Source organism: Castanea sativa, chromosome 1, assembly GCF_040712315.1.
Source record: "Castanea sativa cultivar Marrone di Chiusa Pesio chromosome 1, ASM4071231v1".
Classification (NCBI taxonomy): Eukaryota; Viridiplantae; Streptophyta; class Magnoliopsida; order Fagales; family Fagaceae; genus Castanea; species Castanea sativa.
In genome coordinates, this window is record NC_134013.1 from 29,454,889 (window position 1) to 29,478,230 (window position 23,342).

At 33.2% G+C, this 23,342-nt stretch overlaps 2 protein-coding genes and 1 non-coding gene across 3 annotated transcripts; 1 reads left to right on the forward strand and 2 right to left on the reverse strand.

The window, feature by feature from the left end:
• Window positions 1-8,223: 8,223 nt before the first annotated feature.
• Window positions 8,224-21,664, reverse strand: LOC142624416 (uncharacterized). The gene is made up of 7 exons (XM_075797985.1): window positions 21,521-21,664; window positions 20,234-20,421; window positions 19,651-20,143; window positions 19,076-19,222; window positions 16,845-17,137; window positions 8,559-8,687; window positions 8,224-8,449 (listed from the first exon to the last, which is right to left on the reverse strand). The coding sequence occupies exons 1-7, from the start codon at window positions 21,662-21,664 to the stop codon at window positions 8,224-8,226; spliced, it is 1,620 nt and encodes a 539-aa protein (XP_075654100.1).
• On the reverse strand, window positions 16,567-16,638 carry TRNAP-UGG (transfer RNA proline (anticodon UGG)). The gene has a single exon. It is a non-coding gene; the product is annotated as a tRNA-Pro (tRNA).
• Window positions 21,663-22,767, forward strand: LOC142624427 (uncharacterized). Its single transcript, XM_075797995.1, has 2 exons — window positions 21,663-21,783; window positions 22,358-22,767. Exons 1-2 carry the CDS (start codon window positions 21,663-21,665, stop codon window positions 22,765-22,767), a joined length of 531 nt encoding a protein of 176 aa, XP_075654110.1.
• Window positions 22,768-23,342: the final 575 nt, after the last annotated feature.

The window sequence follows — 23,342 nt, forward strand, 5'->3', positions numbered from 1 at the left end:
GGGAGTTGATTAGGCAAGTCTTCACGAGCTTCTTGAGAGAAAAGATATTAACTGGTACTTAGATTTGATTAATTTCTGAAAGAATGGATGGAGATACGGGTTCCCAGGAGTTTTGACGTGTGGGAGGCGGCCTCGAAATTAAAACTTTCTTGCTCAAATTTTTAGAACAAACCTGGGCCGTTGGATGCGTATCCCACCGTTGAACGTGGGGAACAAGATGTAACTTGCGGCCATAAATGCGCACGTTTCGGGTTTCGAAGCGTCAGAGACGTTTTCAGGGAACGAAAAGACCCCTACACGTGTGGCGAATTGCAAAGTGTGTGGAGGGTATGCTGTTTGATTCAAAACTCTATTTCTCTCCTCGGATGGGAGGGAAAAATAAAGTTTTGAGGAGCTATTGTGGGGGGTAAAAGCACTTGAATAAACGTTTTGGCTTTGGGCTTGAGTGGTTGGTACCAGTCTGTTTTGATCAGGGTCTCTAGGCCCACAAGGCAGTCCGCACTATAGAAGTCCGAGGAGTTGTCCGAGGAGGAGTATCTCCTTGGACAGGCCTAGTAATGGCCCTAGGACTTGCTAAACGGGTTAGAGGCAGAATTCTGGAAGGACTGGTGGGTAAAACTGTGATCGGTGCACCCTTTAGAAGCAGGAGCATGTGAGAAATATCTGAGGAAAAAGCTGCTACCACCATATTAAAGGTTTGCATCTACCTTCCTGACCGTATTAATGGAGAAATGACTTCTGAACAGTAGAATTCAGCCTTCCTGCCACTATTTGAAGACTTCAAGAAGGTGGTAGACGGGGCAAGTATCTAAAAGGAAGATTTGTGTGACACGTGGATGAAATGTGGAAGAAGAAGAAGTATAAGAAGACGAGAGAGGAAAGAAAGGGGACCGACTTCTTAGCTAAAAAAAGAACTAAGAATTGTAAACTTTGGCGTAAAAAGAGAAGTACAATACAAATTGTCCTCGGCTTGTGTCCGAGGAGGTCTCTTTGTCATATTTGTTTATCACTTGCATAGATTGTGGCACTTTAGCCTGTTAATCAGCTTCCAACATCCCAAACCTAGGTTTCAAACCAATACTCTACAAATTTCATTGTATAAGGCTCATTGGGCCTGAGCCCATCACTTGTTTTTGGGTCCGGGTACAATTGTGCACTTACAGATGCTAAAGTCTAAAATCATGAATAATTTGTTCTAAATTGAGGTAATGTTTTATGGTAAACTTTTATATTTATTATAACACACACACACACACACACACACACACACATATAATTATAAATATAAAAAATAACGGTAAACCCAAAACGGTACACCGGTATTGATCGGTACCGAAATATATCGTTCTACTGGTCAAATTGGTATAACCTCCAGTATGAGATGGACTCCCTTGAGTGGAATAATATTTTTGAGAGAGAGTTTCAACCTATCTCAAAAATATTATTCCACTACATCAACAAGTGTGAAAAGTAAAAGAATGATGTTGGTGGCAGACCTAAGTGAGAACTGAAAACTAGTTAAAGTTTGCCAACTCAACTATTGTGAAAAATGTTGTAAACTTTTTTGTGTATTGCACTTTTTTTTAGAAGTGTCACATTAACAATATTTTCATAACAAATACTAGATGTTAAGTTATTACGGGTTTTAATTTGAACTCATTATTAAAATTATTTTTTTGTCATCAATAATAACTTGCTACTTAGGATTTGTTGTGAAAGTGTTGTGAGAAATGTTGTGAATGTAGCAGTTCTATCTTCTTCTTTTTTTTTTTTCTTTTTTTTTTTCATTTGATGAAAAAATATTATTTTATTTATTAGTTAATATTTGGGTTTAATTAAATTAAAATTTGAGGCATTTTTTATACTTGGAGCCTTAAACGACTGCATCAATCCCTTGTACAATTATACTATAAAGCGGGCACTGAGCTTAGACATATTGCTTAAACTTTTGTAGCTTACAAATAGCTCTAGAGATTACATAAAACGACATGCTTGCCTTCCTACCACAATAGGTCTAGAATCTTTGAAATTCTCTGATACTGATTTTCGCCAAATGAATTATAATCTCTAGAGCACTTGAAAGCACCTTCTTGAAGATTTCTTCTTCAGTGAACCTCACTATGGTTTCATACAACCAAACACTCTCTTTAGGATCACAAGATGAGTAGACAAAGAATAAGGATTTTTCTATGAAGTTCAAGGAGAAAAGGCATAAGGCATTCTCTTTGAATAGCACAAGTTTCTTTTCTTTGTTTATGCTTAAAAAGAAATGAACAAAATAAAATTTGTTTAGTTTTGATATAATCTCATTTCTCTCCTCTGAAAGTCATATCTAATGTGCTTTATATAGGTGAACAACATATAGTTAAAACCTAATAGAAACCAATTTTCTAAAAAAATTAGAATTTCAAATTGCCACATGTTTGAGCAAGCGTAATTGCTTCTCGCTTGATTAAGATTATGGGATTTATCATTATCGTGGCACTTCCAAACAATCATATCTCACTCATTTCAAATTTAAATTTAGTCAAATTTGTGCCCATTTTATCTACTTTTTAATGAAACAAGTCTCATTCAAATATTTATTACGGTACAAAACATATGAGAAAAAGATCATTGACTCCTCATCTTTAAGCACATTGGGTTTGTTTGAAATCCGCTTATTTTGCTAAAATTGAATATTTTTTGCTAAAAGTAATGTAGATAAAGGTAAAAGTTAGCTGAATAATACTGTGAGACTCATGAATAGTACCAAAAAATGCAATGGGTTCATAAATAGTAGTAAAAATAAGCTGAATAGTAAAATAAGCTGTATTTTTTATTTGGAATCAAACGCACACTAAACTGTCTTTTTTGAGAAGTTTTAGACCTAGACTTAACCTTAACATAACTTTTTTAACGCAAACTGATTTTTACATTTTTGACACTGAGATTTGAAAAAACACCCACAAATTCTTTCGTGTACATGAATTCTTTACCCACAAAACAGACAATTTAAATTTTCTTCGACAGGATGTAAGTGTAACACACAATGATTGATAAAAAAAACCGCATCAAACACTTCATGCATTGTAGTAGGCTTTTGGTGTACATTAAAGTATTTTTTTTTTCTTTCTTAATACTATATTTCTGCATGCGTTGAGGCACACATACACCGGTGATTTATGAGAGTAAGAATTCCAAATTTGTACTTTTCTTTTGAAGTTGCAAATTTGCAATCATTTAAAATACTGCATCTTTTTTTTACTGTTTAGGCTACCTCACAGCTGGTAAAACTCAAATAAGAGTTGTAATGGATGTTTCGTGCACATTCTTTGTGAATAAAATACACATTCTATGACAAATTATAGAATGTGTTTGGGCTACCTCACAGTTATAGAATGTGAACAATACAGATTGTGTGACAACTATGACAACATATAGAATGTGAATAATACAAATTTTATGACAACTGGTAAAACTCAAATAAGAGTTGTAATGGATTATGGATGTCAAGATTTGTTATGCATATGCTCATTAGTTTTGTACAGTACACATTCTATGAAAACTTACATCTTAGTCTAGGACGAATTCAAGGAATACTGCTAATCACGCCACTATGGATAAATTAAGCCTTGTGATCCGTATATTTGTGTACAGGAGAGGATTTGCTGCAATCTTGTATGTAATAATTGTTGCATACAGGGTAAGGTGACAGCTAAAGAAGAGTGACAATAAATCATAGGTTAAGCTAGACATGATCATTTCACATGACCCTTGGACACTTGTCACTTCCTTTTGGCTACCACCTTATCCTATATGCGGCAATTGCTGCATACAAGGTTGCAGCAAATCCTCTCTCTTTATGTACGTTGTTCAAAACTGGGGATGTAGCTAGAGTCCTTTAGGTTGTGATGTTGAGGGGTTTCTAATATTCCCAAATTATCTGGGGAAGATACTGGGGAATATATGTGTTTTGGTGGGACACTGTGATGATTGGAGTCGTGGGGTAACCTTGGAAGGTTGAGATTCCCCAAATTTAGAGTGTATGGCTAAATTGGGGGTGGATTCATTAATGTCTTGTGGATGTGGTGATGGGGTGTCAATTGTATTGGTTGCATGTTGGTTTTGGTTAGAGTTAGTTATTGGGTTCAGATTAGGGGGAGTGGTATGGGTTTGAGAGTCTGAGACATGGATAGGGTGATTATGGGTTTAATGGATTGGCTCAAAACTTGTGTATAGTGTCCAACTCCTTCTGCGATTGTGAACCAAAGGGATATACATTATCTCCTCTCAACAATTAAACAAAAAGTTTGAATTACCTGATTAAACACAGAAGAAAACCAAGTACAGTTGATTCATAATAAAGTGGTTATATTTTTAACCTGACTAGGAAAAAAGAAATCTAAAGTACTAGAATTCGTAAAAAATAAAATTGATCACATTGTTGTTACAAGAAGCTGATCATCTCAAGTACTAGAGTTTTTGTTGTTGGTGAATTTTCATAATAAAATGAATGAAAGAGTTAATCTAATATTTATTTTGGTAATAATTTGGTTAATTGAGGTTTTAGTGGGAAGTTAGAATAATAGTGTTTTCGTTAAAAAAAAAAAAACTATTTGTAACATTGAATTTATAATTGATGATGTTATTGTGGTTGAGGTTTATGATGCATGAAATATGCATGAGAATCCGATTTGGATTAAAGACAGTGAGGTTTTTATGCCTCAATAAAGTCTAATTTTGGTGCAATTTTGAATTTTATTATTGTTTTATTGTACTTTCACCAACAAGCAATTGTTGTTACTTCTGTGGCGGAATTAGAAAGTTTCCTTGGGAGACGAAGTTATATATATATATATATATATATATATATATATATATATATATATATATATATATAGAGAGAGAGAGAGAGAGAGAGAGAGAGAGAGAGAGAGAGAGAGATATTTAGGTACAATACTTAGGTGCGTTTCTTAAGTTCCCTTTTTAAGATTTTGCTATGTTGATTTTTTCTTATAGGATAAAAGTGTATTTTTTAATTAACGCTCTGTTTATTTCGCTAGAAAACTATTTAGATTGATAGTTTTCCACATTTTTCAGTGTTTGGTAGCACAAAAAAAAAAAAAAAAGTCAACGGAAAACTATTTTTAGTCAATGGAAAACTCTAATAAAAATAAGGCTTATTTTCTATGAGATGTTTTCCAAATTTTGTTTTAAAAAAAAAAATCTCTCTCTCTCTCTCTCTCTCTCTCTCTCTCTCTCTCTCATCACATCTCCTATCAATATTATCTTTTTCTTTACCCTCTATAGTCGTGGGAAACAACTAATTTTGGTGCCTACTCTCTCTCTCACAGTCTCACGGTAAGCTCTCAGTTTTCTCCCTTCTCTTTGCTTTTTCTCTCCTCTCATATTCTCACTGTTTGTCCCCCTCTGGTCTCTCCTCTTTTCACAGATTTCTCTCTATCTATCTCTCACGGTCAACAACTCTTCCTTGCATTGGTAATATGTCATTCTTCTCTACAAAAACCCCAATATTATAGTTTGCTTTTTGTGTTTCTATCGATATATATAGTAATTTCATGTTTTTATAAGATAAGTTTCTTGATTTCAATTACAGTATTCCCAAGTTTGGCATTAATTAATATTAAATTTTATAACCTTTGGCATTTGTTGTGGGGTGGGGGTAGTTTGAGTTGAAAATTTGTATGATAAAAAATAGACTATAGTTTACGTGTTTTATATGGTTTTTGATGTTTGTGTTTGATGATTTCGACAGTCAAGCACGTGGGCATGCTCAGACATCCATAATTCTAATTAATAAACTCAATAGATATTTTTTTTAACATTATGAAGAAAGTTAGCTATTGAAGATTGTGCCAAATTTTGAGTTTGAATTTATGTACAATCTTACACACTTATGGGCAAACTTTTTCTTTGATCTAGTGATTATTGTTATTTACTTGGTACAGTTCAACGTAGATACGTTTTTTCTGCACACCAAATTCGTGATTGGCTTACGGCTTATTATTTGTTATAAAAATTTATAGAGAATTTCTATTGTGCATTCTATTTTCCATGATACAATTTGTTGTTCTGCCTACTTTATTCACAATTTAGTCTCCTAAGATTTGCATGGCTGGTTCTTGTTCGCGTGTGTTTTAGTATACTTGATTTTATTTCTTCTTGGTTTGATGGAATCCTGTTTGGACTACTGCAAAATTTTGACCTTGCTTTTATTTTTTATCACTGTGAATTATGCAGATTGTGTAGGGCTCTATTAGTGATATTAGAATCCTCTCTCAATGTTTAGGGAATTAAAATTATTAAAGAGTTTTTATTTTGTTGTTGTTGTTGTTGTCCTTGTATTGAGAAAGTTCCTCATTTGGCAATTGGAAATTAAGGAGTGAACTGACTCGGGCATGTCAAAGTAAGGTAATACTTGTTTAGTATCTCAGGTAGAACATCACTAGCAGAATTAGTTTGCTAGATAAAGCTATATCTGAAACATCATAGTCAAAGGCAAATGGCAAAGTTGAGGTGCCAAGTCTTTGTATCACAAGAGGCATGAGGTATCAAAAAGGTGCTCACCCAAGTGAAGCAAGGTGCCAAACTCTATATAATGAACTCAAATCATATGTATCTAATACTCATTAGGCACAGTTTGAATTTTTCTAACTAGTAGGAGGCTCTACTAATTAATCTATATAAGGCTATTTGAGCTTGGGGAGGTTTTTCCAAGGGAGTTGGTGATATAGGTGTAGAAGCATTAGATGACTCACCTCCGCTTGTTGATGCTGATGTTGATGACGTATCCAAAAAGAAGCAAGTTGATCCCTCACATGTGGCCTCAAATGAAATAAGGTCTCACAGGAAACGAAGTCATGCTACTATGATTGAAGATGTTGTTTACCAAGATTTGTCTATACAACTTGGTAAGGTTGCTTCTGCAATAGAAAAGATTTCTGAAAATCAGGTAAATTTTGGTAGACTTTATGAAGAAGTTATGAAGATGGATGGGTTTGAAGAAAATATGATTGCGTCTGCATTTGACCATTTGCATGGGGATGAAAAACAAGCAAGGTTATTCATGTTGAAAAATGACAAGCTTCGTAGACAATGTTGCAGAACTTCTTTGACAACTATTTAAGCCAATTTTGATTATGTAGGTGCATTTTTGTTAGAATTTAGGCTTTTTTATATGGACAATTTGGCATTTTGGTATTTATCAGACTATTTGGACAATTAGGCTGAGAAACATTGATGCTTAGAGTTCCAGAGCCACAAAAATTACAGTGGTATAGCTGCAATGAGATAATTTTCTAAAAAAATGAGATAGTTTTCCAAAATTTTTTTTTACATACCAAACACTAAAAAACATTTTAAAGCTTATTTTCAAGGTCGTTACTAAATACTGGAAAATAAGATAGTTTTTCAAAAAATGATCTCTGGAAAATGACAAATTTTCTAGAAAACATTAATGCTGAAACAAACAGAAAGTAGTCACATGGCTAAATTTTAAGAGAGGAACCTAAAGAATAACATCTAAGGTACTGTACTTAAGTTTTGTCCATATATCCTTATAAATTGGAACTAATGAATATATCTAAAATGAATAAATATCACAAAACGGTACTCTTAATAAAATTTTTTGGCCATTATCATTTATATGTAGAATTCATTTTATATTTTATGTTTTTCTATACTACTATTTAAGGGGCTTCTCCTATTTGGACCGGATTTTTTTTGTTCAAAAATACCCCTATATCCCTAGGTTTAAGTAGAGACAAAACTAAATGACAATCCAGAAAAAATACAATTATAACTTCTACTAAAACATTGCCTAAAAAATAGAGTTACTCTTCTATTGATTTTCAAATTTATTTATCCACTTAAAATTAGAGTATCAAAATAAAAATTATATATATAAAATAAAAAAATATAATTTTTTTTTTCTATTACCACTAAAAAGAAAAAGAGAAAAAGAAAAAAAGAAAGCCACATCACATGCGTGAAGCGCATGTGATGAGGCTAGTACTTTTAAAAATTTTGTAGATGTAAAAAATATTATGAAAATAACTTTGACGGGTTGAGTACTCTCCCTCTAAAACCTAACAAACTCGACTTGACTGTGAATAACTAAAATCTTGCGAGACCCAAGCATTCCAGTGATGTTTCCATTGAAATCCATCGTGCAAGATCCACTCACTTTGGTGTTGTTTTTAGCCCATTCTAGCAACAAATCTAGCGGAGATCCACCAGATCTAACAAGGTCTCGGCCAGATCTAGTGAGTGTTCCGGCCTCCCTCTTTCGTTACTGATTTTGACTGAACCAACTGCCACCCAACCAGAGTCCGATCTTTCCAACCTGTCTTCTTTGCTGCCAATTGGTGGTGGGTCTAATCTTTCTCCACCCGATTTGATCGGGTCAGGTGCGAGTTGGGCACAAACTGGACTCGAACTGACACCCCTAACAGTTCAACATGCACCATACTATTAAGCAAGAAAATATTAAAGTAATAATATATGATTTGATGATGTAGTGAAAATTTGATGAAGCAACTCTTCAAATGGAAAACCATTCCAGGGATAGACAGTCCTCTGCCTGAACTGGAACCTCTGGTACACTCCAAGATACCTTCTTGAACATTTTTTCTGCAATAAACCTCAATGGAATATAGCTAAGATGTTTCACACAATCAAACTCCCTATTTAAGATCATAAGATGAGTGGTCAAAAAACAAAGATTCTTCTATAAAGTTCAAATTAAGATAAAAGGTATAAGGCTTTCTCTTTGAATAGCACAAGCTCCTTTTTTTTTGTTTATGCTTAAGAAGAAATGAACAAATTAACATTTGTTTAGTTCTGGTATAACTACTATCTCACCTTTGAAAGTCATGTATAATGAGCATTGTGCTTTATATAAGTGCACAAAATAGGGTTGAAATTTAGCAGAAACACTTTTATTAACAAATTATTAAGATTTCAATATTGCTGCATTTTTGAGTGATTGCGTTGCTTTTTGTTCCAGCAAGATTCTTGGATTCAACATTATTATAGCATCGTCAAAGTTCAAACGACCATATCTTACCATGTTAAATCCAAATTGGATTAAATCTGTGCCCGTTTTGACGTTAGGATTCACAACACATCAATGATTTCTTTGGCCACAAGCAGACTATTTAAAGTATCTTCAAGAGGGTATAACACGCACATAATGATCATTAAAAAGGTTCACATCAAATCCTTTATGCTTTGCAACTGGCTTTTGGTTTATTTTTTCTGAATTCTGCTTGCATTGAGGCACACATACACCAGTGATTTAAAAGAGGTGATGACTCCATTTTTGTTTTTGAGATATAGTTACAATATATATACGGTTGACTAATCCCATAAGTCGAACCATTTTCCCTCTAAATCTTCAAGTACTTTGTGTATTAGAAGGTGCCAAATAGACGTGACAAAGCGGGCGAATCAAATTGGATCAATTGGGTTTGGGTTGAAAACATGTTCTAGTAAAAAGACAGGTAATTTCAAGCAAGTTAGAAAACAGGTTGGGTCAATTAGGTTGTGAGTTGGATTGTGTATTTTTCACATGATTTTTTTTTAATAAAAAAACATATATTTGCCACTTGGTGAGTCATGTAACAAATTACTTGGTGTGAAATACATTACTTTGAATTCACCACCCATATCAAAAAAGAGCTTAGCTCAAAAAATTGATACTTGTTCAATAATTATAAATTATACGAATCCCAACATTGTTAATCAAAATAAATAACACAAACACAAAAGAGTCTAATCTACCTTTTGAAAATCTAATTAAAACACACACACACAAGTCTCACTACTACATAGTATTTGCATCCCAAAATATAAAGCAAAATTACAAATGCTTAATTGGATAACTAATTTGACAAAGAATAATAAAACATATAAAAAATTTGAAATCTTGAAAACTAATTTCTTAATCTAATATCTTGAGAAAAAAAAAAAAACTAATACTTGTGTTTAATTTTAGATGCACTATGGTTGACACTCTATTTCAAATTGGGAATATACATCAAAGGTTGATTGTTTATTTATTTTTACAAGGTATTTTTTTTATATAAATATCATATTATTGTTAAGCAATATACACTTTAGAAAATATCATCTTCTATTTTTAAAAGCCTTTTATTATGGCTATGGACTATTAGAAAATAGGCTTAAGCATCCATAATTTATGCCAATTTCATTGATATACTTTGGTTTTACTCTTTTCATATTTATTTTATTTCTCATACATATCTATAATTTAAAATATTTGCATTTAAGTTTATTGCAACTAGATTATTTTGGTATGTACTTTATCATTTGATATTTAAAAATCTTTTCTTATCGCATTATTTAAGCAAGAAGAATGTCTCAATCATCATTTTTCAATTCATTTGCATGCAACTAGATAAAAATCTCAACTATTTTCTTGAGTTCAATGTACTTGAACAGAGTTAAATATAAATACATGTTTTTTTTTAATGACATCATCCAAAAAATGTTTTAAAATTTTAATGTTATTTAGGGGGAAAAATCACATGCATTATATTTGTCAATGTTTTATAATTTACATGGCGTGATTAATTAGTGTGGTATTCAAGCAAAAAGAATCCCTATGGATAAAGCCATATGGATTAATTAGTGGTATTCAAGGAATACCACACAAATCATGCCACTATGGATAAAACCATATAGGCCTATAATCTGCATATTTGTGCAGGTTAATTTCAAAGGAAAAAAGTTTAGTTGCAAACTTGGTTATAGTCAATACTATAACTTCACTCAATATCTTTTTATTGGATGTAAATTTTAGAAAAATTCATCATTGAATTACAATTTTTTCTTATATTCTTTATGCTTGCAAACTTTCCATAATATCAAAGATTAATAACTATGTCATCAATCAAATTATAAATAAAAAATAAGTTTATAAATCAAATAATAATCTGTTTCGGATTGGCAAAGAATTTAATATGCGTAAGAATATATCGAACATACAATTAAATAGTTAGATTTTTAAAATATATAGTCATGTAATAGGTATAATGGGAGTTATAGTCATTGGTTACAATTAAGTTTGTAGTTAAATTTTATCTATGTTCAAAATAATGACTATAACTAAGTTTATAGCCAAACTTGGTGTTGGGGTTTATGCCCTAAAACCCAATTTATTGGCATGTATATAATAATTAAATTGTTTAATTATATGAGACTATCTATAAATGAACTAAGACATTATCATAGTCCATGAGATGCATTGTATGTGATTTATGTGAAAAGTCACAGAAGATATAAATCACAAGTTTTTTGTAAACTCAGAAGTTTAGTTCGTAGTCGGTGATGAAATTGGGCGTTTTATCTGCGAAGACTATAACATATCAACTAAGATGATTTGTCTTGATCATGGAAGTGGAGACTTCTGGTTGGTATGTTGATATGTTTTAAGAGTTAAGACATATTGAACTGGACCGCTGTGAGATTTATTATTCTCCTAACGATTGTCAAATGAATAATAAATCTCACGACTTCTATTTACATCAACTCTAAATCTTGAGAGAATAATGGACCTGATCATGAGATGTAGGTTACTTTGATATATCAGGAGTGAGATCTATTAGTTACGGTCAAAACCTCAGTATGTTGGGCATCCGCATTTAGTGTTAATGGAACATATATTCTCAAGATGGAATTCATAGTCTCTTAACGGAGATACAAAATATTCTCTTGAGATAAGTTTAATAGGTTTAGTTATTCAGAGTGTTGGACCCAACCACTTTAGTAAGGAGTTACTAAAATATATATTTATGAAATTGGATTTCATAAATATATGATGAATAACATAAAGGATTAAACCGGGTACTCAAGGATTAAGATGTAGTAATCTTCAAAATGGCAGTCTATATTCATGACTTTGGATTACTACGAATATTTTAATGAAGGGGTTGCATGCATAATAAAGTCTTGGGATATAATTTATTAATAAGGCCTAGAGTGCAATTATATTTATATAGTGGTATTAAATATAATTAATGGTAACTTTGGACTTGTCAAGAGTTGACGGAAAAGCCCAAGGCCCATTGGAGCTAGTGTCTTATTGGTCCCTTTTGGTCCCACTCCAAGCCACACACTAAAGCCCAATTGGAAAGGCCCAATAGGCCAATCCAATTAGATAATCAGTTACTTATAAAGGGAGAAACATACAGAATTTTTATGGGTGAAATAAGAAACGGTGTGTATGTGAGTGTGAGACACACACTTTCATTCTCCCTTTGAAAACTGATTGAGAGACCACACATCTTGGACGTAAAGTGGAATTGGAGTGAAGATTAAAAGTGTTCCCAAGTGCTTCTAATCTTTGTTTTGAATTTCTCCATACTAAGGTAGGCTATCTTGTTCTTAAATTCTGAAATTTACATAGTACATGTTATCAATTATGAATGAAATAGATCCTTATTTGTTGCTTCCGCTATGTGTTTTGTATGAGATACAAAACTAGTTTTTTTCTTCACTTGGTACATGTTGAAAATTGACTGCATTATTTATCCAAAAAATAAAAAATTAAAACTGATGGCATTCTCTATGGGTAATTACTTACTTTGCCATTGTCATCGTCGTCCTCTATAAAATAAGAAAAAGAGGTAGAAAATAAGGAAAATAAGGGCACTATGATTGTACGGGTATTTTATTTATTTATTTATTTATTAATATTGATAAGCTTCCTCCTTTGGAATGCTTTTTTGACTCTAGGCCTCTAGTTAAAGAAGTTTTACATTAATTTTCTAGTGAAAATGGAATAATAGAGCATTCACAAAAAAAGAAAAGAAAAAAAGAAGAAGCTTAAAAGTCAATTTTAACACCAACACACAAAAATACCTACTACATCAAGGCTTTCAAAATGCTAAAACTTTTTAGGGCTTGTTTGGTAGAGGAGTTTGAGTAATGTTGTTTGGGTGTTTTTGATATACGTGTGGGTGAAAAAGTGTGTAATGTTGTTTAAAATGTGAAAATGTGTGTTAAAACTAAGCTACCAAACAGGCCTTATACTCACTAGTAGCTCATTTTAGCTGAATGTTAAATGAAAATAATATTTTTTTAATCCCTCAACACACGTGCCGGGTTTCTCTTGTCTCACGCTGCCTCTCCCTCTTTCTCTTTTCCTCATTCTGGCTCCTCCATTTTTCTTTTTCGTTGGTTCTCCCTCAAACCACCTCGCCCATAAATCCTTCCCTTCTCCCACGCCTAAGATCGAACCCAAGCTTGAATCTCTCTAACTGTCGTGGGCATCGGCGGTGAGGTGAGATCAGCATGGGCATTAGCATGGGCATCAGCTTAGAGATCTGTTGGTCATCAGTGTGGCCGCGTGGTTGTTGTTTGGATTTCTTGGGTTTGGACTGTGTGATGTGTGATTTGTGGCTTGCTAGGTTTGGGTATGGTGGGTGGGTTTTTGTTGGTTGTGGCATGGGTGGTGGGTTTGTGGTGGTTGTCAGGGGCGGAGCTACGTTGGTGACTGTGGGGGCCATGACCCCCCTCCCCCCCAAAAGTTTAAAAAAAAAAAAATTAGACTAGGTAAAATTGCATACCTGAACTATTTTTCTAAGAACTGGCCCCCACATGAAAAATTATTTGGCCCCCCATTTGTCCACGTTTAGTGTTCCTTACAAACTTGCTTTCATCTTTTAATATTTTCCCTCATTTATTATTAGTCTTTACCGTTGAAACTCCTTCATATGTCAGATCATTGACTTGATTAGAAGTTTTACTTTTTCAATTTCCAAGCTTCAATATATTTTTTTGATTTGGTGTGAGCTGATATTGCTCTTTATTGTTATTATATTGCTCTATGTTGTAAGCTGAGATTGATGTCCACATCTGTTGCTACTTGCTAGTAAATGTTGCTCTCTGTTGCTGAATATACTTGTTGCTGTTTTTCTGCTCTATTTTGCTGTGGCCATTCTTTTGGCTTTGTATTCTTTCTTTTCTTTGCATAAAATTTATAATTTTGTCTCAAAAAAGAGTGCTGAGCTTATTTGAAACTAGCAAAAATGACTTTAAGATCTTGAGAAGTACTAGAGTATTCTTCTTCTTTTTTTTTTTTTTTATTTATTTATTATTAAACCAATTGATAAGCTCTATTCAAAATACAAAGTCATCTTGTATTTTTATATATAATTTTATATTGGCTTATAAGGATTTTATTAGTTTTAGTTCTAAAATTTTTATATTTTCTTGTAGATGTAATTGTTATATTTATATTTAATTTCTTGAATGGTTTGAACTTATGGTTGTTAAAATGACTAAGAGAAACTTAGAAGGGAAAATGAACTTAAGATACTTAATTGGTCATTTAGTTTTTTTAAGTGCTAATAAGAATTACATTGATTAAACCAATGCACAAAAACATATATGTGGCATTTTGAGTTTTTTGTGAATTGTGACTCACTACGAGATAATTTAACCTCGGCTCCCCCGAACCAAAATTTCTAGCTCCGCCTTTGGTGATTGTTGTATGGGTGGTGGGTTTTTGGTGGGTGGTGAGTTTGTAGAGGTTGTTGGGTATGTTTGAGTTTTGGGCATGGTGATTATTGGTAGTGTGGTGGCTATTGGTATTGTGGTGGCTGGTGGCTGGCAGTGTGTATTGTTGGGTTGAGAGGGAGAGAGAGAAGAGATAATAGAGGAAGAATAAAAAATATATAAAAAAAGGAATAAAAAATAATAAAGGAAAAATATCTAAAAGAAGTGGTAAAAAAAATAGAAACTTTGATGTTAGGTGTATTGTAAAGTAAAGTGTTAAATGCTATAACGTGACTTTTTGAGTCGTTAAATGCTAAATTTTTTAAAACTTTGACATGAATGCTATAATAATCTAGCGAAAACAATGGACAACTAGCATCATAAATAAATCAGTAAAAGAATTCGTGGAAGCTAGCCCATTGTCCCAAAATCTAATTTGCCCGAGGAAGTTGGTAATTTTGTTTTTGGTCTGTAAATGAACCAAGCCGATCATGAACAACTTGGGTTCGGCTTAATAAAAAACTTGTTCATGTTTGTTTGTTTATAAATAAGCCAAAATTGAGCCTTAGTTTTAGGCTTGTTTAATAAACAAGCCGAGCTCAAGCAAAAAAAATTGTTCACAAACAAGATCGTGAACTATTAGGCTTGATACACAACAATTCAAGTATAAGCTCATTTATAAGTTTATATGTGTTAGTTAAATACTTATTACACATATCTTAATAATGACATGGCCAATATGAGACCACTACCTATATTACCTTAATTTTTTCCTTTCCTTTAAACTGATCAAGAACCACTTTAGACTATAGTTACATTTAAAAATAAATAAATAATTAAATAGGCCACATATGATCCTTCCTATCAATCATTTAAAGTAAAGTTATGAAACATGTTAGTATCTTCTCATTCATAATAGTTACAAACAGATATTTTTCTTGTCCTTCACCATCTAACGTGAATGTAAAAATTGTATTTTAAACAATTGCTGAAGCTGTAAACAAGGAATGATGAATGAATGAATTTAATTTTGTAAATTATTAATTTGAATAATGGCTAATCATAAGTAGGACTAGATGCATGATAAAATGAGTATACTATTTTCTTTTTCTTTTTTCTTAATTTTAGAGATTTAAGCATTTAATAATGTAATTTTTTTTAAAAATCTCAAGCTCAAAAACTTGACCTAAGCTAGAATTTGAGCTTAATATTAAGCTTGAGTTTGGCTTGACTAATTTAATCAAGCTAAGCCAAGCCAAGTCAAGCTCAAACTTTTTGGCTTTCCCACGAGCTCAAGCTCAAACACTATTTTTAGGCTTGTCACAAGCTCAAGCCAAGCTTAAGCTTTTGATTTTTTTTTACGTGCCAAGCTTGAACATGTATTACTCGACAAAGCTCGGCTCGTTTACAACCCTATTTTTGGACATATATGCCAGAATACATAAAATTTCAGATGGAGATAGCAAATGTATTGACACTTTAAATAGATATAAACCAATATATCTTATTCAGCAAAAAAAAAAAAAAACCCAATATATCTTTGTATTGTCTTGTATAACTAGCTTTTCAACTGTGATGAAGCCATTGCCTTCTCGCTGTTTACCTATTGATGAAGTGTCTTTGCGGGTAAGTAGTTGGGTTTTGTAGAGAGTAATTGGCCTAATTCGTAAAATGTTAAGGTAAGGAGAACAATATGGTTAAATGCATATCACCACAAAATGCCATCATTTGAGAAAGAACTGAATCTTTTGCATGTGTGGGCAGTGAGTTGAATACATATAGCCTCTGGTTGCATTAAAGGAATAAAGGATGATCAATTTGGGTTTGTTTCCTGTATCCCCTTCCTTGTTTCAGCATCTTCTGAAACCAAATTTATTACTTTAGTCATAAAATAACTAGTCTTATCAGATCTAAGATACATGTGGATTTAATGAAAACTGGTTTTGCAGTTAATGACTTGACTTTGCTCAATTTATTCTTCAACAATATTAAAATCTGAACTAAAAACCTTCTAAAGAAGATTAAATAGATTAAATGAATGGGGCATTCCGAGAATCGAACTCAGGACCTCTCGCACCCAAAGCGAGAATCATACCACTAGACCAAATGCCCATTTGGTGATAGTAATTTGTGTTTTAAGTTTACTCAACCATTTCCATGAAAGTCAGTTGAGCTTTTCTCCCCCTAGCTTTTCAACTGTGAGACCAAATTTCTCATGAAACAGTGCGTCAAAAAATATTTGAGATTTCACCATTAACAATTAAAGGATGAAAAAGAAAAGAAAATAGTCATGTTAATAAATTCATAAGATTACCAACTGAACACCTTTAGGAATTTCTGTAGATAACCAACGTTGAATCTCCATTGGCTTGCAGATTTCCCATGGCTTTCTATCTTCCCTCTGCTCCCTAGTGTCACCACCGAACAAAAACTTGGATGATGGGTCTATTACAATCTTTTCTAGTGCTTTACAACGCTTAAGCACATGCAATGTGAGCTCCAACTCAATAATGTTACCACAAAAACCTTCAAGGTGTAAGATCCTCAAATTTTTATGGTTAGACTTGGTAGGCTTCCTAATTTGTCTAGCTACATCAGCCTGTGTATTTAGCTACATGAAAAAAAAAAAAAAAACTTACTTTCCAACATTTTGGAATGATAAAAATTATAACCACAAAGAAGATCTATAAAGAAAATATATTGGGTCTCAAATAATATTATTAGCAATTTAAAATAACAATCACACATAAGAATACAAAATTTACGAGGAAAACCATTTCTTTTGAAGGGAAAAAACTACGAGACAAACTCCGAATAATTTCACTTTTATCAAATCAATTACAATAATTCTTGTGTATGTCTTACGGCTAAAGAAAAATCTCTTTTATTTTTCTTTACTCTTACACACACACGCTAATTATCTCTTTTAAAGGCAGCAACATTTTGCTCTCTCCTCTTGGGCTATCTTCTCAAAGATGGCAATCCTTTGCTCTCTCCTTTCTCTTATGTTCCTCCCAAGCGAAAATCCACTTTCTCTCGCTTGGTTTCACGCTCTATTTTCCCTCTCCCCAAAGGGAAGACCTTTGGGCCAAAGCCATCAAATTCTTTGTAGCATTGTCTATTTATAAGACTCTTTTGTTATTTCCTCTTGGACTAGGAATATATTACCTCTTTAACAAGGAGTCTATTTCCTTTTGGACTAGGAATACATTATCTCTTTAATAAGGAATAGACTTTCTTCCACACTAAGGAATAGTCTTTCCTTCTATAACACGAAAACCCAAATTAATTTTTCTTTCTTCAACTAGGAAATCTAATTGACTTGCCAAGTCAAATCTGGAATTTGAGGCATTTTCCCAACAAAATAAGCATATTTGAAGGCCACCATATGTTAAACTTTATGGATTTAGCTAAGATGATTGTAAATATGCTATGTGTGGCAACTCACAAATTGATAAATTTTTACAACATGAAAAAGAGAGAAGCAATTTGTTTTATTTGAGGAAAATTGACCTCACAGTTTCAGTCAAAAATCAAATTTTACCAAACAAACATAATATTTAAATTAAAATTTAAGTATTACCTTTTTTTTCCCTACCAACCTTTAGGGCTGTCGAACCGAATTCAACACCGAAAAAATTAGTCAAAGCCACCCAAACTAGCATCGACTCATTCCAAGCAAGGAGGTGGTCGACAGTGGGTCAAGTGATGGGTTTTGTTGTTTGAGACCTGAGAAACCTAAACCGATCGTAGACTTCGCCGTTAGCCTCCTCCTCCCCTTGCTATGAGCAAGAATTTTTTCTCTTTTCTTTGTAGATTATGTGAGATCTCTACCATATCTAGTGGAGATCTCCCCCATATCCGGTGGAGATCTCATCAAATTTATGAGATCTCCACTAGCTCACTAGATTTGCTAAGTGCGATAAAAAATAAGCTTCAATTGACCCGGTTGAAGGAGTTTCAAGCACTTGTTAGTCAATTTCAACCTAAATTGACAGTCAACGGTGGCTTGCCTCTATAGAACCCGAAGTTGTCAAGTTGAGTTTGGGTTGGGCACAAACCTGACTCGTGGACACCCCTACTAGCCGCCACCTATATCATTTTGTCCTATTCCTACCCTTTTTTTCCACAGCAATTTCTTGTTGATGACCAAACAAAAAAAAATTATATTTATTTTCCTTTCTCTCAACCAAATACTCATGGTGGAAATTTATATATTTTCTTTTTATTCTCTAACTTTCCTATCTTCTCAACGTTTTCCACCAACACAACCAAATAGAGTCTTATCCATTTACTAAAGAGTAATGTTAGGGACTCAATTTTTTCCCCACCTACTTGGGTCTAAGATTCACACCACTGTATCATCAATTGTGAAAAAAAAGTTTTTAAAATGTTAGGGACAACTTTTTTCACCACCTACATGGATTTAAGATTCACACCAATATATATAAGCAATTATGAAATATTTTTCTTAAAAAAATGTTATTGATTTACCCAACTCCTAATAACAAAAAAAAAAAAAGGCACATAACAAAATAATTCTTTCCACCAGATGCAGTTCTTCCAGCAAGGGCAAGAATTTCAACAGATATGCTATCCAAAGAATATCATTATCGAAGGAGTTAGCTACCAACTCTAAATACTTCAGATTAGGAAATACTTTGAACGATTGTGGTATGACATCAGAACGGATAATCTGAAAAGCCAAAAAGAAAGGAATAAATTAATAAGGTAATAATATCCTCTACAAAAACAATATGATATTTATTGATAAATCTGAATCATGCCAAATTCAATTACGGTTGAGACAAGGGATTATGATTGGTGTACAACAAAAGTGATGCCAATAGTAGTCTTGTATTAGAGTGATATTATACTAATCATAATATACCACTTTAATTGTTGTGAAATTGAAAAATTATGTTTTACATTACACTATTCATGTATATTTTACCTTGTAAACTAAACAAACGTGTACGATATTATAATATATATTTTGCATGAACAATATACAATATTGTACACTATCCATGCAAATGTGTGCAATTAATTGTTCTATGAAATTTGTTATGTTTTGTTGTATTGTAGAATATATATATAATACTTGTGTAAGCATTCACTTACATAAGGTGTACACCTCCCATGCAAGTTTAGAATTTCCAACTGAGGTAGACGATGTCCAAATTTTGAGAGGACATCTAAAACACCACCATAATCATCGTCAGTATTGCAATTGAAGCTCACGTTCACCAGTTTTGGAACATTCTTGAAAGAGAAATATTCATGTTTGCCAGCAAAGAAAAACTCATTCAGCTCCACAGCACCATTAATATTAATTCCCCTCAATCTCTCGCAGTCAACTATAGCCAGATACTTGAGTTTAGAGAGGTCAATATTAAATTTACAATCACGGTCCATTGTCAATCTTTTGAGGCTTAATTGTTCAAGTTCTAAACCATGACTCAGCACATCTTTTAAAAAACTTCCTGTCAGTGTTACAATGTCTAGTGCAAGAGATTTTAGGGAAACCAACCCATCAAAGCTACAAGATGGTGTCAAATTGCAACACTTTAAAGTCAAATGCCTTATGGTAGAAAATTTCTCTTTAGTAAGAAGCCTAGAAGGAAAGTCATAAATTTTTTCGTGTTTCCATAATAAGCTTCACAATAAGGGTGCAACCCAAATGACAAGTTGGTATCAAGTGTACGAACTATGAAGGGCTCCCATATTGACTGCATCAGTGATCCACTGATCCAACTGAGGAGTAAACTCTTTACCAAGTGAAAAATGGACCCTGAAAACATTGACCTTTGAGCCATGCCAAAGACTCATCAAATTGTTAACTCTTATCACAAATAAAAGCCTTTCTTGTTGAAGTGGATCTTCATCAACAGTCTGTACAGAGAAAATACACCCCTTAAGTTGAGTACTTTCAATCAAATTATGGTCAAAATTGAGGACGGGAGTCTTCATCCAAAAAAGCCGCCACCTCTTTGACAATATACTAGTTTTAACTGCATCTTTGATGGGTAAAATGAACACGATGGACTCTACAAGATCATCTGGCAAACGAAGAAATAGATCCTCACTTTTGCTGCTAGTTTTCTCTGTCAAAAAGCATCAAATGCAAAGATGCTTTTAAAATGTGAATTAAGGAAACTAGTCAAGTACAGTCTGTTCACATTTCAACAAGCATTATTCTCATGCATATGATATACCCTATTCTTTTTTTATTTTTTTATTTTTTATAATAATAATAATAATAATAATAATAATAATAATAATAATAATAATAATAAGGATATGCAGGTTTTTCCATGAAAACTTTTTATTCCCCATTAACAATTTGTTATTAAACACACCTTTTGATAAAAGTGCAAGGACAATTTATAAAAGAAAGGAAAATTTAAAGGGAGGAGATAGCACTTATTCACCAGGTATATATTGAATGGGGAAGACCATTCTAATCAAAGTGCAATAATAATTTTGAAAAGGTTTAATATTGATTTGATTATGAGGTTTTTCCTCTATAAATTTTCTCCATTTAGGAAATACATATATAAACATTTTTTTTCTAATACATGTTTAATAATATCATCTTATATTTTGTATATCTCTAACAAAAATTGTTTGTACATATGATCTTTATCTTAAGATAAATTCATATTATGTTATTATATGAATTATATAACATATATAAATTAATAGGCATAAAAATTAATTTAGTAAATTTTTGACAGGAAGTCGTTTCGAGTTAATCATGGAAACAAAATATTTTGATAAGCTACACAAATTAAACCTTGTAAATTGCTTATATTTTATGTATGTCGATGATCAATCTCTACTTTGTAAGCTATAGAAATTAACACAATATTTATTAATTTCACATATACAAATGAGATATTTTTATATGAGTATACAAATGAAAAGAGATTCGATAGAATATGAATTGTCAAAAGAGAATAAGGGAGGACAAGTGGTCGCTGGTTAAAACCAATAGGTCAGTCATCTCTCCTCTCCCCACAGTTGCACCAGGCACCAAGGTGAGCTCTCTAATTAATCCTAATTTGAGAGAGTGGACTTCAAACTTGGTGAACCAGCTCTTCCTACCCCATGAAGCTACTATCATTTGTGGCATGGCTATAAGCATAAAACTTCCCCCTGACCGAATTATATGGGGCCTCACTCCCTCAGGTAAGTTCACAACTAAGAGTGCTTATAAGCTTCTTGTGTCTCGTAATTCCACTAAACATGCAGGTACATCTTCGCCTAAGAATCAAATGCTATTCTGGAGAAGTTTGTGGCAGCTGAGAGTGCCAAACAAACTCAAACACTTTGCCTGGCGTGCGTGCAACGAGGCCCTATTCACTATGTCCAATTTGGTTCGGAGACACATTGCCACATCAGAAATATGCAGCGCCTGTCCAGCCCAGCCCGAGGACACTCTCCACACTCTGGTCTTGCACAACATTAGAACTGGTCTAGAGTTCACTTTCCTGGTCCTAGTCCTCTGCCAATGCCCACATGACAAGCTTCCAAGGTTTTCTTGACAAACAGATGCAGTTTAAGGATGATTACGGAGCCGAGATCTTCATCACCATTGCATGGATGCTGTGGAATCGTCGTAATGCTCTGAGACGTAATCTTCCAGTCCAACCTCTCGACCGAATTAGTGCTTTGACTAGAAGCTACTTACAAGAATATTTGGACACACTAGATCAGACACCAGCTGCAGCGGCCCCTCCTCTGCCTTAGCAATGACATCCACCTAATGAAAGTAAGTGCAAAGCTAATTTCGATGCTGCGGTTTTCAAGTCTTGCAACCAAGCAGGGATAGGTGTGATCATTTGGGACTGGCATGGTGAGGCCATTGGTGAGTTATCCATGCCAGTTCTCGTAGCCCAATCCGTTGTGGAGTTAGAAGCCCTTGCTTGTCGCCGTGCGGTGCAGTTTGCAATGGAGCTAGGACTACAAGACGTTGTTTTCGAAGGCGATTCTCTCCAAGTGATCCAAGCTATTTCACAAGAACATTCGGACCACTTGACCTATGGCCACATTATTCAAGACATCCGAAACCAAGTTGCTGCTGTTTCTTCTTCTAACTTTATTTTTAATACTAGACACTGCAACGTTGTAGCAGATGCTCTAGCTAAAAAAGCCAAGAATTTGAGGGAGACTCGGGTGTGGATTGATTCCCTTCCTAAGGACATTGTCCCCCTTGTAGAATTTGACATTCATTGAAGTTTGTTTTGCCTTTGAATAAAAGCCCAGGTTACTGATAGTCTGGTTTCTTAAAAAAAAAAAAGAGAATATTTTTTATGATAATTTATTAATTCTACAATTTTTCATATCATCATATAACATTGAATCAATTTTCTCACTTTGGCACATGGTAGTATTGACTAATAGGCTTTTTGTTATGATGTTATTGGGCTTATTATAATGATAGCCATCCAACTAATCCCAGAATCCCAGAATTTTAGGAGGCAAATTTAGTAAAACTGATAAAATTTTAACGCTTATGCAAATTTTTTCTTTTTTTTGAGAAACGCTTATGCAAATATAATTTGTAATGTTTTGAACCAAAGAGGATATACATTTACTCTCTCATCACAAAAATTAAACAAAAAGTAGAAATTACCTGGTGAATTCCGAGATTTCGAATTTTCTTTGCTTTGTTTTTATCATCATCATACTCCATAAGATTCGACCCAATTTATAAATTTTATATAAGACAATACCTAGTTACCTACATCAAGCATAAATTGATAAGACTAGGTTCAAGAAAAGTATAGTGGAAACAATTAAAGGCCTTA

What these genes read in the sequence shown, in the direction of transcription:
- LOC142624427 (XM_075797995.1), top strand. Translation starts at nt 21,663, where the DNA reads ATGGCTATAAGCATAAAACTTCCCCCTGACCGAATTATATGGGGCCTC. An exon ending in TAATTCCACTAAACATGCAG is followed by an intron (nt 21,784 to 22,357) that starts GTACATCTTCGC and finishes GCAACCAAGCAG; the next exon opens with GGATAGGTGTGATCATTTGG.
- LOC142624416 (XM_075797985.1), bottom strand. Translation starts at nt 21,664, where the DNA reads ATGCCACAAATGATAGTAGCTTCATGGGGTAGGAAGAGCTGGTTCACC. An exon ending in ATGGGAGGTGTACACCTTAT is followed by an intron (nt 19,223 to 19,650) that starts GTAAGTGAATGC and finishes TTGGCTTTTCAG; the next exon opens with ATTATCCGTTCTGATGTCAT. An exon ending in GACTGTCTATCCCTGGAATG is followed by an intron (nt 8,450 to 8,558) that starts GTTTTCCATTTG and finishes TTGAACTGTTAG; the next exon opens with GGGTGTCAGTTCGAGTCCAG.